Consider the following 26,483-nt stretch of genomic DNA (forward strand, 5'->3'; position numbering starts at 1 on the left):
TTCATTTCCTTTGATGGCTGCATAGTATTCATTGTATATGTATACCACATCTTCTTTGGCTATTGTGGACATTGCTGCCATAAACATTCGGGTGCACATGACCTTTGGATCACTACATTTGTATCTTTAGGGTAAATATCCAGTAATGCAATTGCTGGGTCATAGGATAGGGGTAGCTCTATTTTCAACTTTTTGAGGAACCTCCATGCTGTTTTCCAGAGTGGTTGCACCAGCTTGCATTCCCACCAACAGTGTAGGAGGGTTCCCCTTTCTCTGCATCCTTGCCAGCATCTGTCATTTCCTGACTTGTTGATTTTAGCCATTCTGACTGGTGTGCGGTGGTATCTCATTGTGGTTTTCATCTGTACTTCCCTGCTGCCAAGTGATGTGGAGCACTTCTTCATGTGTCTTTTGGCAACCTGGATGTCTTCTTTGCAGAAAGTCCGTCAATGTCCTCTGCCCATTTCTTGGATTATTTGTTCTTTGGTGTTGAGTTTGGTAAGTTCTTTATAGATTTTGGATACTAGCCCCTTTATCTGATATGTTGTTTGCAAATATCTTCTCCCATTCTGTCAGTTGTCTTTTAGTTTTGTTAACTATTTCCTTTGCTGTGCAAAAGCTTTTGATCTCAATGAAGTCCCAATAGTTCATTTTTGCCCTTGCTTCCCTTGCCTTTGGCGATGTTCCTAGGAAGAAGTTGCTGTGGCTGAATTCGAAGAGGTTGTTGCCTGTGTTCTCCTCAAGGATTTTGATGGATTCCTTTCTCACATTGAGGTCCTTCATCCATTTTGAGCCTATTTTCATGTGTGGTGTAAGGAAATGGTCCAGTTTCATTTTTCTGCATGTGGCTGTCCAATTTTCCCAACACCATTTGTTGACTGTCTTGTTTACATTGGACATTCTTTCCTACTTTGTTGAAGATTAGTTGGCCATTGGGTTGAGGGTCTATTTCTGGGCTCTCTATTCTGTTCCATTGATCTGTGTATCTGTTTTTGTGCCAGTACCATGCTGTCTTGATGATGACAGCTTTGTAATAGAGCTTGAAATCTGGAATTGTGATGCCACCAACTTTGGCTTTCTTTTTCAATATTCCTCTGGCTATTCGAGGTATTTTCTGGTTGCATCTAAATTCTAGGATTATTTGTTCTATTTCTTTGAAAAAAAAAATGGTTGGTATTTTGTTAGGAATTGCATTAAATGTGTAGATTGCTTTGAGTAGTATAGACATTTTCGCAATATTTGTTCTTCCAATCCATGAGCATGGAACATTTTTCCATTTCTTTGTGTCTTCCTCAATTTCTTTCATGAGTACTTTATAGTTTTCTGAGTATAGATTCTGTGCCTCTTTGGTTAGGTTTATCCCTAGGTATCTTGTGGTTTGGGGTGCAATTGTAAATGGGATTGACTCTTTAATTTCTCTTTCTTCTGTCTTGTTGTTGGTGTAGAGAAATGCAACTGATTTCTGTGCATTGATTTTATATCCTGACACTTTACTGAATTCCTATACAAGTTCCAGCAGATTTGGAGTGGAATCTTTTGGGTTTTCCACATATGGTATTATATCACATGATGGAGGTTTTAATAGATGGTGATAACTGACCTTTTCCCAACAAGGTCCTGGAAACCTTGCTTCCAAAATTCCTTAGAGATTTAGGCTATCCCTAACCCCCTCCCAACTTGAAAGTATATAATAAGCCACTCCTCAAGACCCCAGTAAGCTTTTTCTGCCCATGGGGCCTATCCCCAAGCTTTAATAAAACCACTTTTTGCACCAAAGACGTCTCAAGAATTCCTTCCTGGCCCTTGACTTCGACCCCTAAGGTCCTTCCTACATCAAAAGGAAGGCTGAAACTAATGTGACTAGCCAGTAAAAAGTGTTCAGATAATCTACATAGCTATCTTATCTATCTTTTCTTATTTATCTAACAGATATGCAAATGTATAGAAAAACTGAGCAGAGGGTTGTTACCAGTAAATACCTTGGAGAAAGTAAGTGGGTTTGGGGAGTGGGGACGGGGAAGAGTGAGCTATGAATGGAAACTATAACTTTTCACTCTCTCTCCTTTTCATTGTTTGAATTTTCTTTTTCTTTTTTTAGAGAGCTTGGATTTATGTACTACTTGTACTATTAAAAGCTATTAAATATATGGAAAGTTGGAATTACATAAGTAAAAAAACACTTTGGAAAGTCATTGTTGACTCAGGTGACAGCAGCTTCCCTGGGGTAGGGACAAAAACCCAACATAAAGGGCTGAAAAGGGAGCAGGAGCCCTGCGCTGTGTGCGAGGGAGAACCACCCAACCGCTTCTTCCAAAAGCAGGGCTGCACAGCCTGAGTGGGCAGCTAGAGGAGGGAGCCGGGCCAAGGGAGGGATTTTAATGCTTGCTTTCAAGGTGGGAGAGATTCATGAGGAATCAAAGAATACCAGAAAAAAAGCCCAAGAGGGGTTGGTAAACAGAGGGGAAGTTTAGGAGGGCCAGGGAATCAATGATGGAGCAAGGGAGTCCGAGGCAAGTGAGCACAGAGGCTCAGGGCTGAAATTTGCCTCAAAAAAGCACAGGTTCTCAGAATGGTGAGAGCCCATGGCGGTGGCGCCCCCCGCAGGCGGGCCGAAGGGCGCATGCAGATGGACAGAGCACCCAGGCTGTGGGTGTAGAGGGAGCTCCCACTGAGGGGTCAGCAGAAGCAAAAGTACTGCGAGGGGTGGGAAAGAGAACGGACAGGTGACAGTATTAACAAGGGGCTGAAAATAAAGCAATTCAAAGCCCAACTTTTCCCTACAGAAACAACTTCTACGATCTCATCAAGTGAAATCTTTCATTGTCCACAGACATATCATCCCTTTTCTCTCCTGCTGTGCTTCCCAGGTTCTAAGAAAGAAAAAAGTGTTGAAATCTCTTTGATTATGTCAAATCTGGAGGCAAAGGCGCGACTAACTTCTTGGTTAAAATATATATAGATATAGACATATCTCAAATGAACAAAATCCACATCTTGAGCTTTAAAGTAGTGATAGTCTAACAAGAGAAGAATACAAAATATGGCTTTGGGATTGCTTGAGGCTATAACATTATTGCCCATTTCTGATTTTCTAGTCCTGTCATTTCCCTGTGATACACGAATCACTTTCAGCTTTTCTGTGTAATCACTTTTTTTCTGATATGTAGGGGATTTCTCCATGCACATTCTCTAAAGAGCTGGTTTTATGGGGATGATGTGATACACAGTGTGGCCTTTATTGTTGGACAGATTTTATATTGCACACTGCACACTAAATCAAGCCTCTCTCCAAGGAAAAAGGATGAGGTACAGGCACTAGGTGTTTGGTGCAGTTACTATGTTGGGGTGAGTGTGTGTGTTTGTGATTGTGTATGTTGTGGGGGAGGGAAGAACGGACTGAGGATGTTGGGCAGAAAGAATGAACTACAGGCTGCCTCATGTACATGTAATCAAAAGGACTACAGATAAACATAGACTGGGGGGGGTGTCTGAACAGAATTAAAGTTGGAAAAAATAGAAAGCAGGGAAAAGATACAGTAGAACAGTCCCAAACACTGAAAGCATAAGCCATACCTTTCCAGGGAGAAAAAAGAAAAAGACGTGGACATTCCATGGTGCGCTGTACCAGGCGTAATATTCTCTACATCTCCAACTTTTCACAAGTCCTCCCCTAACTTCAGCTTTGGTAGAAACCCAAAGCCAGCTTTCCCCTTTTCCCCTCAGGACACACCTCACTTCTCTAGTAACTTCTAATACTCATTTTCTCATATATTACATGGCAAAGGCAAGGAGAGCCGTTAAAAGGGCTCCTCGGCACCACTTCCAGGCAAGCAAACCCTCCAACTCCCCACAGAGGCCCTTCCCGCCCAGCGCTCATCATCTCTGCCCCACAACTGCTCTCATCCATCATTTCTTCTCCCAGGAAGTGACATTCTCCACACCAAGGGCCTGAGAGATGTGTTGGATAACCTCCTGATGTAAAATACGGCCCACATGCAGGTAGTCACAAAGTCCTAGAGGAGGTCTATCCTCCACCCCAACTCTGGAATACTTTCCACTTCTCTTTTCTCAACTGTCACAGACCAGGTCCTTTGGGTCTTACGCTTCAACCAGAACAGGAAGAGCTTTGGTACCTCTCCGCATACCTAAATCCTCTTCCAGGCCATAACCACCTTCTAACTGCTGAAGCTTTGCTTGGACAGCGTTCCAGCAGAAGACAAGTGGAGAAAACTTGCTGTGGATGCTGTCTTTTCAGCCAATGAGCCCTAAGGACTCACAATTAACTGAGTCATTGTTTTTGACTGTCCTAATGTCAATGAGTAAATCAGCCACAGTAGACAGACATGACTAAGACCACAGCAACAACAAGAAAAATCAGGTTATTAGGACTATCCGGAGTCCCATACTCAACTACCAAACCACTTATGGAATAAGCATAGAACTTCCATGCTATTAAAATGCTCTGGCCTCTCCTCACCCAGACAAAAATAAGACTGCTAGCAGCTTCCCATGAACTGGTACCAGTAATAAGTGATGGAACAATAGTAGAAATGTGCCAGTGTTTTAGAAATGTAGTATTGGCCAACTTCAAGAAAAATTGTAAAACAAGCTTTCTGGAACCCGTCAGAACTTTGAAATGAGAATATAATTTCCAAAAAGATTGTTCCTTGGGCCCCATCAAAGGGAGAGAACATGCAACTCAGCATCCCAGAAAACGACCCAGAGATCCTCTGAAGGCCAGCTAGAGCAAGTAGCTTCAGCTCGGAGGTGTAAAAATCAGCGGCAAGAATGTGATTTGCATGGCACATGAAGCCAGCATGCCCAGGACAGTACTGAGAAGACATCTCAGGAAAAGAGCAGAAACCAGGAGAAGGGTTCTGAGCAGAAGGGTTTCTCTGAGCAGAGACCAGGAGAAGGGTTGGCAGGATACTCAGAAAAGACCTGTTCTCAGGCTAAAATATTCGTCAGTTAACCAACAGCTCAGACTTTTGAAAAGAGTTTTTAAAAAAAGTAAAACCATAATTACTGAGCATTTTCTATTTAAAAAGCAGTGGCACCAAATTAACGCCATCAGACTGTCCTCGAAAGGTGAAATTTTTAGTCAACTGATTGGTTGTGTAACTAGCCCAATGCCAAGCGACACTGGCTGACAAAGTCTTTCTGTGAGTCATTTTCATCAACTTTCTGGCTCTGCACATGTATGAACAGTCAAAATGACTTTTACAGAACCACGTTCACACCAAACACTCAAAGTTAAAGGAAAAAGTTGTCATCTTCCCTGATTTACAAAACAACAAGATTGAAGAAGCATCTCAGTGCAAAAAGTCAAATATAAGAACTCAAGTATAAAGCAGTCTGATTTAAAAGAAGTCATCAAAGAACCCAGTTCTGGGCCTCAAATCAAAGGAAAAGCAAATCCAATGAATGAAAATTTTTTAAAAAATCAATTCTTAACTAAATCTTCATATCCACAAGAGAAGAGAATTTTGACCATTTGGTCACCTAAACCACTAAAGCAGTTTCTAAAGTCTGTCTTCTGACAAGACCACAAGTGCCCTAATTGATCATATGTCAATCAACCCCAAATACTGACCCTTACCCACATACATGACAAAGCTCTCATGGTATAGGAAAAAAAGAAAAACTTAAAATTGAACCATTTTTGGAGTAATACATACTCTTTACTTGGTCTGTCCCAGTATTTGCTTGGCAACTACAAAAGTAACGTATTTAGGTTACTAATAGTATCTCACCTTTCTGGAATGAAAAAGGGCAGGGGGTTGGGGAGCAAAGACACATGTTTTAAGTTACATACTTCATTTTAATTCCCAGGTAAGAATTACACAGAGATTGTGTCTAGAAAGAACCCAAGAGTTCTACCTTGCCAACTTGATACTTCCTTCACCTCTGAAGACCTGACCTTCTTTCTATAGCAAGTCATTGTCATTACAGTAAAGTCTGGAGCAAAGCCGTCAGACAGAAACAATGACAGAAAAGACAGCTGAACCGTGTGCCAGGATCATGGTGTGGACAAGCTACCCCAGGGGCGCCCTCAGAGAGCAGCATTTGGTCGCCAATCCTGTGCCTCTCAAAGAAATATTTTGAAGGGGAGGAAAGAAAAACAACTGAAATATTTTGCAGATAATATCTTCTACTCTCAACCCTGACTTTATATTAGCCTCTTTGCATCTTTGAATAGAAAAGGAGACGACTGAAGAGAAAAAGACGAGAATGAAGACAGGTACAACCCAAAACACTGGTTAAAAGGCTCTGGAGTCAGACTGATCTGGGTGTGAAGGCCAGCTCTGCAGCTTAACAACTTCATGATAGATGTTGGCCAGTCTGCTTAATAATCATGAGCCTCTGTTTTCTCATCTGTAAAGTGGGTAGCTGTGAGGAATAAACAATATATGGAAAGTACTCAGCATGCTGCCTGACACAGAGGCGGTAGGTGGTCAATATAAAGTAGTAGAAGAGAAAAAGAGAGGTGGGGAAGGCAGGAGAGAAAAAAATCTCAAGGATTCGAGAAGAATCTAAACTCGGAACAAATGCCCTATCCTCTTTAAAGTCTGAAAATAGTTTTTGGTCACCAACTACATAATTAGCACTGTGCTTTGTTCAGAAATGAAGCCTCCTCCTCTTCACTCTCAAGGTGCATGCAATCCAGCTCAGGAAACATAAATCACACGTAGGAAATATGTAAAAAAAAAAAAAAAAAAAAAAAAAAGAATTAAAAAAAAAAAAGCCCGTAAGTTGTGCTAAACCGTTAAATATTCTACATGTGGTAAAGCAAGAATTGCAGCAATCTGGAGAAGGGGCCTGTGAGGGCTACTTGTGGGGGACAGTTTCAGGGACCGGGGCGGTAGAGGCATGGCAGGGTACTTAGGAGAAGCAGGGGGCATGTCAGGGGAAGGAAAAGCAGATAGGCCCCAGCTGGAGTCTTGCCCCGGAAGCAGCGGGGATAGAAGCAGGGACTTACAGAGTGTCCAGAGACTAGATGAAGGAGGAGACAGACAGACAGGAAAGCAGTGAGCCTGGGAGCTATGAGAAGCAAAAATGGGCTGGACTTCAGAAATGAATATGAAAAATGAGAGAGGGAGCTGCCTGACTCTCAGATGTCTTGTTCTTGCTTGCGGCCAAGTAAGTTCTTTCTACCTTCCTGGTATTTCTTGGGAGGAAATAAAATCATACTCTCCTATCTCCCCAGATCGAGTCAGCATCACCGCTCTTGATAACCAGGCTGCCCGGGGCAGGGTTTACAAACGTGGGCTTGGCTGGGTCTGTATCCCAGCTCTGCCACTTACCAGCTGTGTGACCTCAGACAAGCAAACCAACCTTCCCAGCTTCATTTTCCTTCTCTGTAAAAGGGGGTAATTATAAGACCAACCCCAGATTATCGAGAGGATAAGCAAATCAATACATGCCTTCATTCAGAAGCGCTTAGAAGGGCTCCTGTCATACAGGAACAATCCACAAAAGTGACCCATTATTATTATTATTTTTTAAATTTTTAAATAAACATATAATGTGTTTTTATCCCCAGGGGTACAGGTCTGTGACTCATCAGGTTTACACATTTCATAGCACTCATCATAGCACATACCCTCCCCAATGTTCATATCCCTGCCCCCCTCTCCCCTCCTCACCCCCCCCAGCAACCCTCAGTCTTGTTTTTTGAGATTTGAGTCTTTATGGTTTGTCTCCCTCCCGATCCCACCTTCTTTCATTTTTTTCTTTTCCTAACCCCCAAACCTCCCATGTCGCATCTGCACTTCCTCATATCAGGGAGCTCATATGATAGTTGTCTTACTCCAACTGACTCACTTCGCTAAGCATAATACCCTCTAGTTCCATCCACGTCGTTGCAAATGGCAAAATTTCATTTCTTTCAATGGCTGCATAGTATTCCATTGTATATATACACCACCTCTTCTTGATCCATTCATTTGTTGATGGACATCTAGGTTCTTTCCATAGTTTGTATTATTATTATTTTTATATATTTATTACTTTTCATCTTTGGCTAGAATATAGCCATAGAAAGCTCAAAGTATCATTTCACACATCACTGAAAAGGAGATACCAACGGGAAACCCATCTTAGAATTGCCAGTTCTTCCAGAACTAGCCAACAGTGAAAACCTCAGTGGGAGAGACCCAGCCAACCCAGCGTCACACAGAGGACGTGAGTCCCTACCTGGCTTGGTGAATGGCCTCCATCCACTCTTTACCATCCTGCTCCTCCTCACAGCGCAGCTCCAGAGGTTTCTGACCCTCATGGCCAAAAAGAACGGTAAAGTAATACTAGAGAGAAAAACAAACAAACAAACTTTAGATTTACTTTTCAAGCATGACCACATAATACAGTATTTCCCTACAAAGGGTATATGTTTAAAAAATTCATCCACACTGTATCAATCATGTTTCAAAATGTAGTGTCACCCCAGTCCACTTAGCAATGACTCTGCACCTGGAAGATACAATAGGTTGCATCTTAACACCCTTCTGTAAGAGTCAGCCCACAACACCTCACTAGATACAGAAAAGATATTGGATAAGACTCTATGCAGATGCATGATTAAAATTCCTTACTGAAATTTCTAACTGTAATAAAGGATATCCACAAAAAAAAATTTACTGTAAATATTCTACCAATTGGCGTATCCTTACAAGCAACCCTTCTGGGATGCATGGGTGGCACAGTCGGTGAAGCCTCTGCCTTTGGCTCAGGTCATGATCCCAGGGTCCTGAGATGAAGTCCCGAGTCCGGCTCCTTGCTCCAAGTCCACTGCTTCCTCTGCCCACCCCCCTTACCCCGCCCCCCACCACCGGGCTTATGAGGGTTCTCTCTGCCTCCCTCGCTCACTCTTGCTCTCATTCTCTCTCAAATAAATAAATAAAATATGTTGTTGGAAAAACCAAGCAACACTTCTAAAATCAAAAATTAGAAAACAATGGCAGTCATTGACACTTCTATTTACTAATTCTGCCTGGAGGGCAATATAGAAAAATAAAGGGGAAAAGGCACAAGAAATGGAAAGCAAGGAAAAAACACCATTTTCACAGCTGATATAATTGTCTGTATCAAGAGTTCACTGAAAAGCTATTAAAATAAGAACATTGAACCAAATAGTTAAATACAAAAATCAATACACAAAAATTTATTGCACTTTGGCATAATAATATCAACAAACAAAACTTCATTTTGTTGGGTTTTTTTAAATTTTTTAAAAGATTTTTATTAATTTATTTGACAGAGAGAGACAAAGTGAGAGAGGGGAACACAAGCAGGGGGAGAGGGAGAGGGAGAAGCAGGCTTCCCACCAAGCAGGGAGCCTGATGCGGGACTCAACCCCAGGACCCTGGGATCATGACTTGAGCCGAAGGCAGACACCCAAGACTAAGCCACTCGGGCATCCCACAAAGCTTCATTTTGAAAACAGCCTTTGCAATAACAAATACAAGTAACTGAAGACCAAGAATAAGGAAATGTGTTTATCACCTCTGAGAAGTAAATTAATCTATAATTTCAATGTACTTCACTAGAAATAGCAGTAGTTTTTACTTTTGGTAGAATGTGACAAACTGAATCTGAAATCTGCACCAGGGAAGAAGTTTTCACTTTACACCAGCCTATTTGAGGCCGGACACATTAATCACCAAACTGAGACTGTCTGGAAAGGAAACGTGACTGGACAGCTGTGTATTGCACAAGAATGATCAGAAAATACACTGGACCTGCCCAGGATGTCTTCCTGGAGCATAAAGAGGACTGGCTACAGAGCTGCTCTAAGGAGAGCCAGAGCCGAACACGGAGTTCCTTCTGTGGTCCCCCCTTCCCACCCACGCCCGCTCAAGGTCTTGTTTCTTCAGGGTGACCGTTATGTACTCATTTTCTTCAAATGAATTAAAAACCTTCAGAACAATAATCCTAGAGATAAGAATTTCCAGCACAAGGGAAAAGAGCGAGAGAGACAAAGCAAGAAACAGTCTCTTACTGACAGTGAACAAGCCAATGGTTCCAAGAGCAGGAGGCCAGTGGGAGGAGGCGGGACACGGGATGGGGGTGAAGGAGGGCACTTGCTGTGATGAGCGCAGGATGATGTACGGAAGTGCTGAGTCACTATAGTGCACACCCCAAACTAAGAGAACACTGTATGTTAACCAACTGGAATAAAAATAAGAACTTGAGGAAAAGAAAGAATTTTCAGCACATTTTTACCAAAAAGAAGAAAACTGGCTAAGAGACTTCTCCTCAGGTTACCTGTACGTCAATCATCAATCCTCGGAGGACTCTGAGTCGTGCCCGTGCGATAATCTACCACACTTCCCACGGACGGTCCCAAGCCTCGTAAATAGCAAGCTGTCTTTAGTTCTTAAACCCCTTGTCCAGCCAGAGGACTAAATGTTAGGAACCAGGGGGAAATAACCTTATGGAAAGGCCACGGAGAGTGAGAAGAATTGAGTTTAGCACTGTATGCAATAAAGCTCCATTTAAATTTGAGAGGAGAGAAGTCGAACCTCAATGACATAACAAGTCAGTGTCTTAAAGGTCAGGCCTCTGAGTAATGGCATTTCAGTAACTGCTGGCTCCTGTCCAGGCTCAGCTGTCCAGTCCAGGGAGAGGAAATGCTTAATGACCCGGCCCAACCCATTGAAAGGCTGCAACCTGCACCTCGACAGCAACGCCTACTGTGAAACCCAATTAGAAGCCACCTCTCAAAGACAGCAAGGCAATTATATTAGCAGAGGACGCCCAAAGGTTAGACCATGTCTCAGGCATAACGATGATGGTTTTGAGAGGTACATGTCACATTCCCAAAAGTTCACTTAACAAACTCAGCTCAGTTACGAAAAATTAGACAGTGCCTCTGCACACACCTGCAGATTATTTATTTTTAACCACTCATCAAAGTTTTCTTTGTGTGGAATATTCTGGCCTCACTCTGATATGAACTTAGTATACCATGGATCTAAGCATCAAGCCTGGCGCTTTAAAGGTCCCCTTGGGCATCAGAAGTAGCAGCAGACACCCTTGTCAGTACCCTGTGACCTCAGAGGTGTCCCGCTTCAAGGAACCTGGAGGAGAGGTCCCAAAGTACTGGGTCATTGTGAAATACAAGGAAGAATTAAAACAGGGATGACCTTGTTGATGACTTTAAATTTAGCATTTACAAGGACAAGTGAGTCTCTCTTCCTTTTCTTCCTAGATATTCTCACCTGTTTCCCAAATCCATTTCTCCAGGCAGATTCTCTCGCAGGCGCCAGCCCCACATTTCTCCTGTTAGACAGCATTTCAGTCAGACCCCAAACTGAATCATTACCTTCCCTCTCTTCCTCCCACCCCACAAACCTCCTGCTCCTCCCCTCTGCCTTCACAGTGACTCCTTCTCCTCTTGTCTTTTCTCTGTCAAGTGAATCTTTATCCAATGGTTGCCTCAACTAGGAACCCTAAAGTCATCTTCAACGCCTCCCTGTCATCACCCACACATCTGGTTTCACCAAGGCTCACACGCAGGACTCTCTTCTGGCTTTTATTATCCCTCATCTAGACTACTGCAGCCATTCTACCATCAGGTGACAAATGCGACAGTTTGAAATTCCTTTGAAATTCCTTTATCTTAACAGCTGACCTCACTCCTTCCTTGTACCCTGGCCACCATGATGGCCCAAAGTGGGAGTTTAAACGGTTTCTTTCTAAAGGAGGACAGGATGACCTAGAGAAGTCCCAGTGAGTTGGGAACACAAGGAGAATGGCGGAGAGAAGTGGTTGAGGTAAAAAGAGAAATCAGGAGATGGAGACACATCTGGTACAGCTTTTCCCCAATCGGGGCTAAAATCCTAGAAGAGGGTGAGGAGTTTAAAAGGTTGATTAACAAAAACCAAAAGCCAAGGAGTTTCTGTATCACGTTCCTGTTAGGGATCTAGAGGATATGCCACCTCACAGAACGTCTTCATGCCCCACCCCCGACTCTCATGACAACACGGAGTGATGACTGCATGGGTGGTGACCATATCACGTAACTCGGCAAAACTGGTGTCACAGCAGTTGTGTGTTAGATAGATAGACAGATATAGATAGGTAGGTAGATAGAGATAGATAGATAGATGGATGGATGGATGATAGATAGATAGATAGGCAGGCCGGCCAAGTTTTGAGGTTAGCTATACAAAGCCTGACGAGCTTCTAAGCAGACTGGACATTCCCCAGTACTACCGTGGAGGACCATGGAGAGAAGGGCACTATCAAAACTTATCGTGGGATAAAGTAAGGGGTATAAAGGTCAAGCAAGAGCCACAGTGGGACCACGTAGGCAATACAGACAGCCAGGCCCTGACTGATCTGGGAGAAAATAAACTGCAAGTTAGAGCAGCCACGTAGTTCAGCAACGGTTGCCAACAGAGGGCTCAGGCAGAGCCAGACCACCACCAGACCACAGTCACCAGATTGCCTCAATCTTTGACACAAACACACATACACACACCCTCAAGGCCATGTGAGACTCCATCTCAGTGGGGTACAGAGGGAAAAACAAATTACCGAAAGAGACTTTCCACATTCATGGAGCAATATCGGAGTTTCCTCCTCTCAACTAAATGTAGCTTCTTTTTTCTCCACTTACTAAGTACTAAGTGGAGAGGTGGTCTTAAGGAGAAAGTCAGGTCAAATTTAGAAAAATACTTTCTATACTTGTAACCCCAATTCCAGTTTTATCCAACTCCCTCCATCTAAAACATGGTGGCCAGAGTCTTTCTAAAATATCAGTCAAGGGGTGCCTGGGTGGCTCAGTGGGTTAAATCCTCTGCCTTCAGGTCAGGTCATGATCCCAGGGTCCTGGGATCGAGCCACGCATTGGGCTCTTTGCTCAGCGGGGAGCCTGCTTCTCTCTCTCTCTCTCTCTGCCTGCCTCTCTGCCTACTTGCGATCTCTGTCAAATAAATAAATAAAATAGTTAAAAATAAATAAATAAAATAAAATATCAGTCAAGCTTGGGCACCTGAGTGGCTCAGTTGTTAAGCGTCTGCCTTCGACTCAGGTCACAATCCCAGAGTCCTGTGATCAAGCCCCGCATTGGGCTCTCTGCTCCAAGGGAAGCCTGCTTCTCCCTCTCCTACTCCCCCTGCTTGTGTTCCCTCTCTCGCTAACTCTCTTCTGTGTCAAATAAATAAATAAAATCTTAAAAAAAAAAATCAGTCAAGCTTCCCATGTCTGCTTACAAACCCTTACTAGTGTTCTCAAACACTAGCAAATCACGAGCAAATCTTACACAGGCTGAAAATGCCCTTCACTAATCGGTTCCATTCTCCATCTTTAACCTCACTTCCATCTGTTTCCTTCATGGCAGGCCACACTCCAGCCACACCAAGGTATCACTCCCACCAGAAGACAAGCTCTTTCCTCAGCCTCATGCTACTGGCAGAACCATGACTCCCCAAGCGGTAACCCAAGAACTTGGGCAAAACACATAACTCTCCTGAGCTTCCTCCTGGGCAAAACGAGGACAATGAGGCAGACCTGACAGCATCAAATTAGCAGATACGCAGTGTCTGCACAGTAGGCGCCTCAGAAGTGTTCATTCCCTTCTCTACCGGTATAGCTTTGTCTTGACACACCTTGTTTCATCCCCAGCCTCTTCTCCACCTACAAGTTCTTACCAAACTTTCATGACTCATGTCACCGAAATCGGCCCTCTAAGAATCCTTCCCTGGTATTTTCTGGCAAAATGGAGTCACTCTGTCCTCTGGGTTTCAGTCAACTGGGGTGCCCTCTTCTCACATCACCTCAAAGTTGTCCATGTGTATGTGTGTCTCTCTCCTGCCTGCCTGGTCCTTTGGTACCCTTCATCCTGGCACTGTGCAAGGCACACACGAAAAGCCCCCAGTATCATCTGATAAAATAATCATGAGTAAAGAAACATGAGGTATAATTAAACTAACAAATTTGCTTCTGACAGCCACAGGTGATGATAAATTTCATGACTTATAATTATATCCAACTGGCCATCCAGAGAAGGGATTTAAAAAGACTGCTTCAATGACCAATAGATCTTTTTATCCTAAGTATGTTAAGTCAGAACCCCATAATGATCTCACAAATACTCAGAAGAGCAGAAAGAACAGATGTCATGGGTTGGCAGATGCACGGAAGATTCTTACCTCTTACCAGCAATGACCATAAAACGCCACAAAGAACATAATGAACAGACCTAACACTTTTAATAGATTTTTTTTTGTTTATTTGACAGAGATTACAAGTAGACAGAGAGGCAGGCAGAGAAAGAGAGAGGGAAGCAGGCTCCCTGCTGAGCAGAGAGCCCGATGCGGGACTCGATCCCAGGACCCTGGGATCATGACCTGAGCGGAAGGCAGCGGCTTAACCCACTGAGCCACCCAGGCGCCCCAGACCTAACACTTTTAAATGTTCAGGGTCTTTTTGGTATCTATTGTAGCTTTGTACAAATTTTCATTTTTCTGGTTGTTATTATACTGGGTTTGCTGCTGTTTATGCCATGCATTTTTGCAGACAGAACAAATGCAACCCAATGTGAGAACACAAGCTCACTTAAAACTATCATCCTTAAGCTCCTGCAAGTTAGAAGCAAATTTAGAGCTAACAGTGACTGTTGCTGAGGAACAGGACTACGGGACCACTTCCCCCTTCTACATTTTATATTGTTTGAAACACAATAAACACATACGGCTATATAGCCAAAAATATATATATATATGTTCATTCTTTTTTTAAATTGTTGGAGTCACAATGGACACATTCAGTTATATAATCAACAATAAAGACACCTAGTTTAAAAATTCTGTTCACATCTTTATAATAGAACCTGTATATCTAGAGAAAGTAAAAAACATTGGTCAAATCAGTGATGTTCCAGGCAGATTAAAAACTCCTGTGGTTTTTTAAAAGTATATAGCAGAAAAATAACTTCTTTTTAAAAATGCTGTTCTGTGCCTATTATTATTTGGATGGTACTGCGGGATTTTAAATTACCACAAGTGTTCTTGAAATCTTTCACTTTTAGATCAAAAGAACCAACACCGACCCTCTCTCTTCAGCCACTGGAGTCAGAAAATCCTCCTGGTATCCTTTTCCCACTGCCCCTGCCAAGGAGGAGGGATGGGAGATGCCCCACAGGAACCCATGGTGGTCTTCTCCTCTGGGTCTCCCAGTAGCCTGACCCTGCAAGTCGGACACAGGATGGATAAAGGAATGGGTGCCTTCCAAATTGTCCCTGGGTGGGTGACTTATACCCATGGAACTCGGGATCCTGATGGCAGACTGGGGCAGTGCTTCTGGAATCACAGCAAGGCTCTATCGTGGGATGGAGCTCTCCATCCTCACCAGGACTTGGGGGCTGGCCTCTGAGTTCCTGGGAATGTGAACAACACTATTCAGTGACCCTTTGCAGCCCAGCGTGTGTTTCTCCCCATCACTCTCCTGGATTGCGACGGCCATCCATCCCAGACAAAGGGGAGACTCCAAGTATTTCAGGAAACAGAGAGAAAGCTGTGGAGAGCGTCTTAGGTCCATCTCCAAAGTGAAAATAAAGGATGTGGTCCTATTGTTCTTCCTGTCCTTCATTACCTCCTGCTTTCTCGTTCTTTCTGTAACTGCTTGTAGAGTGGAGATGAAATACATCTGAAACATCTGTTATACCCATGCAGTTGAGCCCTATGTGCTCTATACTCCTCATTTTGACTCTGAGGAGTTCTGAGGAGCTCAGCTTCACGGGCCAACTGAGCTATCTTTGGCATGCCCAGTAACTCCAAACGATGTTTTCCCAACATACGACTGGCCCTTTGAAGAGAAAAGTAGCCCATCCCGAGCCCTAGAGGCACAGGCGGATCCCTCTAAATCTGCTGCACTGCCACAGCCCTAGTGTGACTGAGACAGAAGACACGTGGAAGATAACGGTTAGCTGGACACAGAAAAAGGGGGACACACTTCAAGATTCCCAATACCATTCTCCTCAAATTGTCACTCCCTGGTACTCCTGTCATTGAAATGTCACTTGTAAGGTACCGCTATGCCCACGGCATCTGCTCACCATTGTGCCAACTGGTGGGGCACTAACTGAAGAGCAGTGTAAAGCTTTATGCCCTTGACCCAGCTCCAGTGGTAACTAGGAGAGAAAACATTTCACTCTCCTGTCTTAGTGATGGGATCATTTCTTTACCACAGCTCTACCCCACAGGCACTTTCAGCTCCAAAGAAGAGTCTGTGTGTATTAAAGGAGGCTGACTTCCCAACTACTTTACAGACTCTTATCTTTTCATAGTGAAGCTCTTCATTGTTAAAACATATGTCAAATCATCCAACTACCTCCTCCAGGTGTTCGTAGAAACAAAGATCTAAGATGCTGAAGGCTTTCCCCCTCCCTGTTGGCTCACTTCCTTTTTAACTCTGAGATTCAGAATTGCCATGGGTATATTCCCTCCAGTGCAAGCCAACTTCACAGATTTACCCCAGCATCTGAGGGCACAGTGCCAGTCGGCAGAAAGAGCCCCAGGCTACAAGGTGGGACATCAGGTTTTTCCTCTTGCCTCTGGAGACAAAGGATGAACTGCGTTAAGCTTCTGTGTTCAGGTTGTTCTAGGGCCAAGGTGAGGACAAGGCCACTTGTCCTACTAACCCCCAAGGTAAAGATCAAATGCAATCATATATATCAAAGCGCCCTTAAAGGCATGAAGCTCATCGTGTCATTGCTGTGGGGGTGGCACTGCCAGATCGCACTTGGGAACTAGTCTTCTCAAGTCTGCCTAGGACGCTGGACTTGGTCCAGATCCACAAATCTGGGCAATTCAAGTGTTCCTTTCTTCCCACTGTTCTTCTCAGATAAAAGTGCATGAGGGAAAGAAGAAAAGGATGTATGAAAATTATTAGCCAGCACACTGGGTACCTGGTAATTAAGAAGAGGTCATACTGTTTTTTGTTGTGGTTGTTGCTGGTTGTTTTGTTCTTGTGGACATTTTTTGATGATGGTTTGATATTCATGATGAAAAGATCCTTAATTCTGCCAAAGACTGAGAGAGGAGCTTGAAGCTTCCACGACCTGCAAGAGTTTGCTTAATGATCTGTCCCAAAAGAAGCCAATGCATTGACTGTGAACTTGAACTATGAGTATGACAAAGTAAAATCCATACTAAGTTGTAATATCAGTTTTTAAGAACTGACTCAGAATATATTCTTCTATAAACCCATACATACTTTAGTTTTTAATTGAATAAGAATTTAACTTAGAAACCAGCTCAAGGAGTAAGAGTTTAACTGCCTCCTACTGTGGTTTTCCACAACAAAAATACATTGTGTCTGCCTTCCAAATTTCATAAAGAACAGAGTTAAATTAAACTGTACCCATTTAAGAGTGACAAAGACAAGATGCCAGAAAAACCTGTCATTTTAAGAATGGCTAAAAGAACTTGATATATTTGGTTGCTCTTCAAATCTTCCAGAGGCTGTCATATAAAAATTGGAACTGAGAAACTTTTCATCGACCAAGGGATCTGAGCTCCCATAAATCACCAAGAATACTGAAATTCATGAAAAGGGAAGCAAGACGCATGGTGGCTGAAGTCATCATCCCTGATTGGCAAGGGAAAGACAATGATTCCTCTCGATGTTTCCTTAAGTCTCACACAAGTTCCTGTCTTTCTTTTGCATTGCCACTTCAGACAGAGATGGACATTGTGGAAGACAACATCGGATCTATGTGACTGACTTCACTCCACCGCCAGTCTTCACATTTACTTACTGTCCTGAGAGAGAGACATCTAATTCTGGTCAGCCTAGCGCCACTGACTGAGCACACTTGAGAATTCAGGCACCATGGTCACAGTCTGTTCTCACAGCGAGATGACAAAACTTTATCACCATGCCAATATCCATTCCGTCCTGGCTTCTCACAACCCCTAACTTCACAAGTTCTAAATAATGAATCCTCCAAAGCCCCTTTTACTTCATACCATTCTCATCACTTTCTCACGTCAACCACTGATTTGTCTTCCAATCTGCCAACCACATTCTCGTTTATGCAGAACGTCTATACAATAAAAATGTATGCGGTCAATGCCCACGGTAGCTAGTGCCACATGGCGGAGAGGAAAATACTTTGACACGGAAACAAGTAAGTCCTACAGACTGCTTGCTGCAAGTCTTGAGGTGCTCTGTCAAAGAGGGGCCGTGGTTATACACAACGTGGGCAGGGGAAATGTGGATGATGAGACAGACTTGAGATTTATCCTGTGTGGCTCCAGAAGACACAAAGAGGAAGAATAGGTTAAAGTTACAGATTTAGAAGACTTTTCTAAAACTGGAATGAGATGCTGTCACTAGTTGGCCATCTCTCAGTGGTGTTTAAAAAGGGATGAAAACAGAAGATATTGCAAAAGGTATGCAATACAAGAGGCATATAAACAATGATTAGAACAGTGTTTTGATTTTGCTATTCAATATCTCAACTTTTATTACATGGAGTTTACCAAAACTGGAATAAAAGAAAATACTTATCTAAATAAAGAAATAATTAGTGTCTTTTAAGAAGGAAAGTCTTTTATGGCACTGTACCAAGTTTATACATATATATATTTTTTTAAAGATTTTATTTATTTATTTGACAGAGAGAGAGAGAGAATGAGAAAGGGAATACAAGCAGGGGGAGTGGGAGAGGGAGAAGCAGGCTTCCCTCCGAGCAGGGAGCCAGATGTGCAGCTTGATCCCAGGACGCTGGGATCATGACCCCGAGCCAAAGGCAGATGCCCAATGACTGAGACACCCAGGCACCCCTCGGATAATGTAAAAGGATTAATTAATGTATATAATACATAAAGCAGTTTTCTAAATCAATAAGGAAAAGACAAGTACCCTCATACAAATGTTGGAAAAGGAATAGAATATTCATAAGCCTACAAAATAAACAACAACAAAAAAATAACACGAGCACATGAAAATATGAAAAAGAAATGTGTTTTAGTACATTAAGACCATCTTTTTATTTTTATTAATTTTTTTAAAGATTTTATTTATTTATTTAAGAGAGACAGGGATAGTGACAGAGATAGCAAGAGAGTGCACAAGTGGGGAGGAGAGAAAGCAGCAGGCTCCCCACTGAGCAGGTAGCCTGATGCAGGACTTGACCTCAGGACAGTGGGTTCATGACCTGAGCCGAAGACATGCACAACTAACTGTGCCACCCAGGCGCCCAAGACCATCTTTTTAAATTGCAATTTTCTAAAATAATGAAACCCAGAACCGAGAAGTATATTGTGCTGATTGAAATATTGAAATAAAAATGGTTATAATCTTGGTGGAAATTATTGACAATTTGTGTCACAGACTTTAAAGTATTCTCAGTTTTATATTGGAATCTATACTAGTGAAATACTGAGACATACAAAGACCTATGTCAAGAATGTTCATAGCATCATTAATAATAATAAAATGTCCACCAATAGAGGACAGGTTAAATAAATTATGAAATATTTGAGCTGGAACACTCAACAATGAAATTAATAATCAGCACTCACAGCTAACATCATTCTTAATGGGGAAAAACTGAGAGCTTTTCCCCTAATATCAGGAATATATAGAACATAAGACAGGGATGTCCTATCTCAACACTTTGATTCAACATAGTACTGGATGTCCTAGACACAGCAATCAAACAAGGAAAAGAAATAAAAGGCATCAAAATGGGTAAGAAAGAAGTAAAACTTTCATTATTTGTATATGACATGATACTATATATATATATAAAAGACCCAAAAGACACCACTAAAAAACTGCTAGAATTGATGAATGAATTTAGTAAAGTCAGAGGACAGGAAACCAATGTACAGAAATCTGTTGCATTTTATACACCAATAATGAAGCAGCAGAAAGAGAAATTAAGAAAACAATCCCATTGACAATTACACCACAAATAATAAGATACCTAGGAATAAACCTAACCAAAAAAGGTAAAAGACCTGTACTCTGAAAACTATAAAATACAGATGCAAGAAATTAAAGATGACACAAATAAGTGGACATTTCAAGCTTATGGATTGAAAGAACAAATATTGTCCAAACGTCTACACTACCCAAAGCCATGTACACATGTAATGTAATCCCTAACAAAATACCAACAGCATTTTTCACAGCACTAGAACAAACACTCCTAAAATTTATATGGAACCACAAAAGACCGCAAATTGCCGAAGTATCTTGAAACAGAAGAACAAAGCTGGAGGCATTATAATTCTGGACTTCAAGTTATACTGCAAAGCTGTAGTAAACAAAACAGTACGGTACTGGCATAAAAACAGATACAAAGATCCATGGAACAGAACAGAAAATCCAGAAATAAACCCATAATTACATGGTCAATTAACCTTCCACAAAGCAGGAAAGAATATCCAATGGAGAAAAAGTCTCTTCAACAAATGATGTTGGGAAAACGGGACAGCAATATGCGAAAGAATGTAACTGGACCACTTTCTTACACCATAGGCAGAAATAAACTCAGAATGGATTAAAGAGCTGAATGTGAAACCTAAAACCATAAAAATTCTAGAAGAGAGCATACACAGTAACTTCTCAGGCATTGGCCGTAGCAGTTTTTTTCTAGATATGTCTCCAAAGGCACAGGAAACAAAAGCAAAAATAAACTGTAGGGACTTCATCAACATTAAATACTTCCACACAGCAAAGGAAATAATCAACAAAACTCAAAAGACTGCCTACAGAATGGAAGACGACATCTGCAAATGACAAATCGGATAAAGGGCTAGTATCCAAAATAAAGAACTTAAAAACTCGGGAAGGGAAGGGCTTTTTGTTAGTATCTCCATATCTAAAAGACAGTTTTAAGTTATAACCATAGGTCTATAAATGCATTTTTGTGACGTACCTGTGTTTGCTGTGGACAAGGTTCATTATTTCATAACACCTAAGCTTTTTGAATGTCCTGCAGTGATAATGTATGATAAAATGTAAAGCTTGTGAATTAACCAACTTGTAAGTTTCTTTTTGTTATAATTGATAGGAAAGAAGCGTCTTAAATATCAAGCTGTTAAGCTGTCTCAGAGAAATGTACATCTGGACTTATTCCTTAGGTGGGCAGCAGAGGGGCAGAAGAAATATAAAGGGAAAGATGTACGCAGATGTACTCATATTTACATTTTAATGATAATTCTCAATGTGTGTGCATCTCCTTTGGATGTACTATAGGAATACATTAAGTGATTCAGTGGAAACATACCTCCTTGCTAATATTTGCATACTATATATTGGATAATGAATTCTTTCAGAAGCATTATGTGTTGTGTACTCTGTTACTTCATGGCTCATGTTTAATTGAACATTAAGGGAATGCAGTTAATTATACCCCTGCCGATATCTTTATCTGGAGGCCTGTTGCCATTTTTGTCTTTGTCTTGAAATTTTTGTTGCCAAGGAAGGCAGGATTATATTTTTTTCCTTTCAGATTGAGTTGGTGTAGTGTACTGTTGGTTATCAAAATACTCATAGTTTTGTGACTTTGAAATGGTAAATATTCATGGTGTGTAAAAAAAAAAGCATGATACATAACTGTAGGCTCTTAACGACATTAAAATGCTTAGTTGTGTAGATACACACATGGGACCTAGAAGTCAAACTATAAACCGCTTCTGATTATTGATGACTTTGTTCTTTGCTTCTTGTGTTTTTCAGTTTCTTTTTATGCACAAAGAGTGAGAGGACTTATAAAACTCAACCCCCAAAAAACAAATACTGCAATTAAAAAATGGGCGGAAGACATGAACAGACATTTTTCCAAAGAAGACATCCAGATGGCCAACAGACACATGAAAAGATGCTCAACATCACTCATCATCAAGGAAATGCAAATCAAAACTACAATGAGATCACCTCACACCCATGAGAATAGCTAAAATCAAAAACAAAGAAATAAGAGTTGATGAGGATGTGGAGAAAAAAGAACGAACCCTCGTGCACTGTCGTTGGGAATGCAAACTGATGCAGCCACTGTAGAAGACAGTATGGAGATTCTTCAAAAAATTAAAAACAGAACTACCTTATGATCCAGTATTTCCACTACTTGGTATTCATGAAAAATTTATTCAATGAGATACACACACCCTTATGTTTATAGCAGCATTACTTACAATAGCCAAGATATGGAAGCAGTCCAAGTGTCCATCAATTGATGAATGATAAAGAAGATGTGGTGTGTGTATATACACACACACACACACATACATATATACACATACATATACATATATCTAATATTCATTGTATATATATACATGTATAATATATATAAAAATATTATATACAATGAATATTATTCAGCCATAAAAAAGAATGAAATCATGTCATTTGCAACAACATGGATGGAGTTAGAGATCATAATGCTAAGGGAAGTAAGTCAGTCAGAGAAAGACAAATACCATATGATTTTACATGTGTAATTTAAAAAAGAAAGCAAATGAGCAAAGGGAAAAAAAGGAGAGACAACCAAAAAACAGACCCTTAACTACAGAGAACAAACTGATGGCTACCAGAGGGAAGAAGAGTGGGGGATGGTTGAAAAAGGTGATGGGGATTAAAGAGGGCACTTATAATGATGAGCACATGGTGATGTATGTATGCTTAATCATTGTATTGTATACTTGAAACTAATATAACACTGTATGTTAACTAACTGGAACTAAAGTGAAATAAAATTTTTAAAATTTCACTGGGTGAAATTGCCTGGGTGGCTCAGTGGGTTAAGCCTCTGTCTTTAGCTCAGGTCATGATCTCAGGGTCCTAGGATTGAGCTCCACATCGGGCTCTCTGCTCAGCAAGGAGCCTGCTTCCCCCTTTCCTTCTGCCTGCCTCTCCGCCTGCTTGTGATCTCTCCCTCTGTCAAATAAATAAATAAAATATTTAAAGAAATTTTTTCAAACTCTAATTGGTCAATTAAATGATTAATAATTAATAATCATGCTCACTAAGAATATATTCAAGAATATTCCTAGGAATATTTCTTAATTTACATACTAAGTGTTCAAGCAGGCAATGAAATAACACACTAGCACATTTCAGTTGCTGCCCAACAACAGGGAAGACAGAGTTCAGAGACTGAGTACAAAACAAATTTCATTTAAAAAAAAATTAATATCTACACCTAGAAAAAGCAAGCACTGGTATAAAAAAGCAGGAGGCATAAAGGATAGATAATGTTTACTAAAAATTTAACACTCTTGTCTGATAAAAGAAACATGAGCAAAAGTGAAAATGGACATTGAGAAGTTATTTGTGATGCAAATAGCTGACAATTAAGTATAATTCATATGCACAATCAATAAGAAAAATAGGTAAAACTATAAATAGGCAAATTACAAAACAGAAAATAATACTTTCTGGGAGTGCTTGGGTGGCTCAGTAGATTAACCATCTACCTTCAGCTCAGGTCATGATCCCAGAGTCCTGGGATCCAGGCCCGCAGAGGCCCGCAGAGGCCCGCAGAGGTCCACATCGGGCTCCCTGCTCAGCAGGGAATCTGCTTCTCTCTCTCCCTCTGCCCCCCCCAACTCATGTTCTCTCCCACTCTGCTCTCTCTCTCAAATAAATAAATAATCTTTTTTAAAAAAGACTATAAAAACTTTCAATGGAATGAAAATATCCTCAACCTCACTAAACCTTAGGGAAATGCTAATGAAAGTACTAAAATAACATTTGCATCCATCAAGTAGGGTACTATGAAAACAGCTTTACAGTATAAGTACTATTGAACAGTGGAAGATACTGAAACATCGATACAACACCGGTGAGAGACATTGATAAAAAACAGACTTAGAAGAGTTGTTTGGCAGTATCTATTAGAATTTTGAATGATTTTCTCATTTCAGTATTGGCAGGGTAGCTTTTATCAAACCGACCCTCCAGCAGAGAATGCATACAGAATGAGAGAGAGAGAGAGAGAAAGTAAATGGAACAAAATATTCATAATTAGTGAATCTGGGTAAAGGGCATATAAGGGGTTCTTTGCACTACTCTTGCAATTTTTCTAGAATTTAAAATTCTAAATAATAACAAAAATTTTGAAGGTTAAGCCGCTAGGGGCACCAGGATGGCTCAGGTGGTTAAACATCGACTTTTTGTTTTGGCTTGGGTTATGATCACTGGGTCATGAGATCAAACCCCATGTCAGGCTCTGCACTTGAGCATGGAACCTGCGTGGGATTCTCTCTCTCCATTTCTCTCTGCCCCTTCCCAGTCTCTTTCCCACTCTGTCTAAAAAAAATAAAGTTAAAAATAAAGTTAGGAGATATGACTATAAAAAGTCAAAATCTCCAGGGATATGACTATTTATAGTCATATCTCCAGGTTTCTGTGGATCTCCTGCAAAAGTTCAGACCACCTATAACTATAGACTACTTTTGAACATATGACATGGAAAGAGATCAGTATTATGTTAATAAGTCAAAAAAAGTGATATTAAGAGCAGTAAGAGTAACGCAACTAGTCCTTTACTTTAAAAGAAAAATAAATATATGTAACATCTATTTATGTATGTGTACGTCTGTAAATGAATAAAGCAATATACTGAAAATTCATAGTAATTAGAAAACATAAAAACACACCCTATCACTGAGTAATTCTACTTCCTTGAAAAACACTCATGTGCCCAAAAAGCACACAAATCTATGTTCATTACAATATTGTTTAATGGCAAAAAAACCACCGTTCTATAAGTCTATCAATAAAAGGTTAGACTACTTATGCATAAGTAGTTTAAAAGAATGAGTTCTATATGTACCAACATGAATAAGACAGGCAATAAAAGCAAGCTAGACAATAAATATAGAATTGGTAACACTAATGAAAAAGCATTACTAAAATTAAGAGAAGGAAACATACCAAATATTAACAGCAGTTACCCCTGAGTATCTTCTTTTTAAAATAAGCTCTACACCCAATATGGGGCTCAAACTCACCACCCCAAGACCAAGAGGTGCATGCTCCACAGACCAAGCCAGCCAGGCACCTCGATCTTCTCATTCATACATCTTTTTTTTTCCTTTTTTTTTTTTTTTTTTTTAATTTGAGAGAGAGACAGAGCGAGAGAGCATGAGAGGGGAGGTCAGAGGGAGAAGCAGACTCCCCATGGACCTGGGAGCCTGATGTGGGACTCGATCCCAGGACTCCGGGATCATGACCTGAGCCGAAGGCAGTCGCTTAATCAACTGAGCCACCCAAGTGCCCCTTATTCATACATCTTATGCGTTTTCCAAATTAGCCATAATGAGAATATGCACTTTGAAGACATAAATACAGTTCTATGTGTGGGAAAGACATAAAAGTACTCAGGGCCTATTAGACATTTCCCTGCCTTAAAACAAATACACTGAAGCGTAGCCATAAAAAAGGCAGCTATTTGGTATGTATTTATTTATAAGTAGAAAAACATACAGCAAATTGCTGGAAACATTTAGGTAAACAGAAGTTGTTGAGGAACATCTGGTGAGCATGCCTGGCTATTACATACCATAGGAGTGGGGTTAGAAAGGGAGCTTAAATTGTTGCCTGAATGTGAGCTACAAATGATAGTTTTGCTGGGCCTCTTTCCCTAGAAAGATGTTTAATATCAAAAATACATTTTAACTTCATCTGCTAAGAGCTGAAAGTTTATAGCTGTCAGACATCTGGAAGAAAATGACAGTCCCAAACATCCAATAATCAGCATGGCTGAGAATACCAACTTCAGTGCTAGAAAAGAAAACTGACACATGTCCATGAATGCTAGCTAGAGCTTGATATTTCCGCGGCCTCTCTAAAATCCTCAAAACACAGCTAAAGCTCTCTCAAATTCTCCAAAGTACTATGTCTTTAATTTAGCTTATGCTAAATTTTATTTCTCTTTGAGGAATATATAACAAACATCCAGTTTTCATCATGAAAAGGCAAGCCAAATACCATGGCTTTTGTCTACCACCTACATATGTTTACTTACCCCTTACTAAAATGTTTATTTTTTTCTTACCCATGAAAATAACACACATATATCATGTATATACTGAAAGCATAGAGAAGTAAGGAGGAGGGGAAATTTTATCCATAATTCCAACATCATTCAAATAGAACCACTGTTAAATTTTGAGGTATTTCAATCCAGCCTATTTTTTTTTTTGATGATTTTTCTTCCTTTTCTTTCTTTCTTTTTTTTTTTATTAATTTTTTATTTTTTATAAACATTTATTTTTATCCCCAGGGGTACAGGTCTGTGAATCACCAGGTTTACACACTTCACAGCACTCACCAAAGCACATACCCTCCCCAATGTCCATAATCCCACCCAAACCATCTCAATACAGTTGAACTCATGCTGCATGCACAATGTTATTCCAGTGTTTTCCACGTCACACAAAAACCAAAATATTTTCCCATGTTTCTTAAAATGTGGGAAACCTTCATAAACCCCATGTGATGTCAATAGAAAG

General features: G+C 40.9%; 1 protein-coding gene across 2 annotated transcripts in view; it reads right to left on the minus strand.

Annotated features, from left to right (window-relative positions):
• The window catches only part of RASGRF2 (Ras protein specific guanine nucleotide releasing factor 2), a 248,493-nt gene that overhangs the window by 165,608 nt on the left and 56,402 nt on the right, over positions 1-26,483 (minus strand). For both annotated transcript variants that reach the window (XM_045074406.1, XM_045074405.1), the window contains exon 2: positions 8,197-8,303. In XM_045074406.1, the coding sequence (XP_044930341.1) occupies positions 8,197-8,303 (107 nt within the window). The remainder of the gene's footprint in view (positions 1-8,196; positions 8,304-26,483) is intronic.

This window comes from Mustela putorius, unplaced genomic scaffold (assembly GCF_011764305.1).
Source record: "Mustela putorius furo isolate JIRA1106 unplaced genomic scaffold, ASM1176430v1.1 tig00537350_pilon_pilon_pilon, whole genome shotgun sequence".
NCBI lineage: Eukaryota > Metazoa > Chordata > Mammalia > Carnivora > Mustelidae > Mustela > Mustela putorius.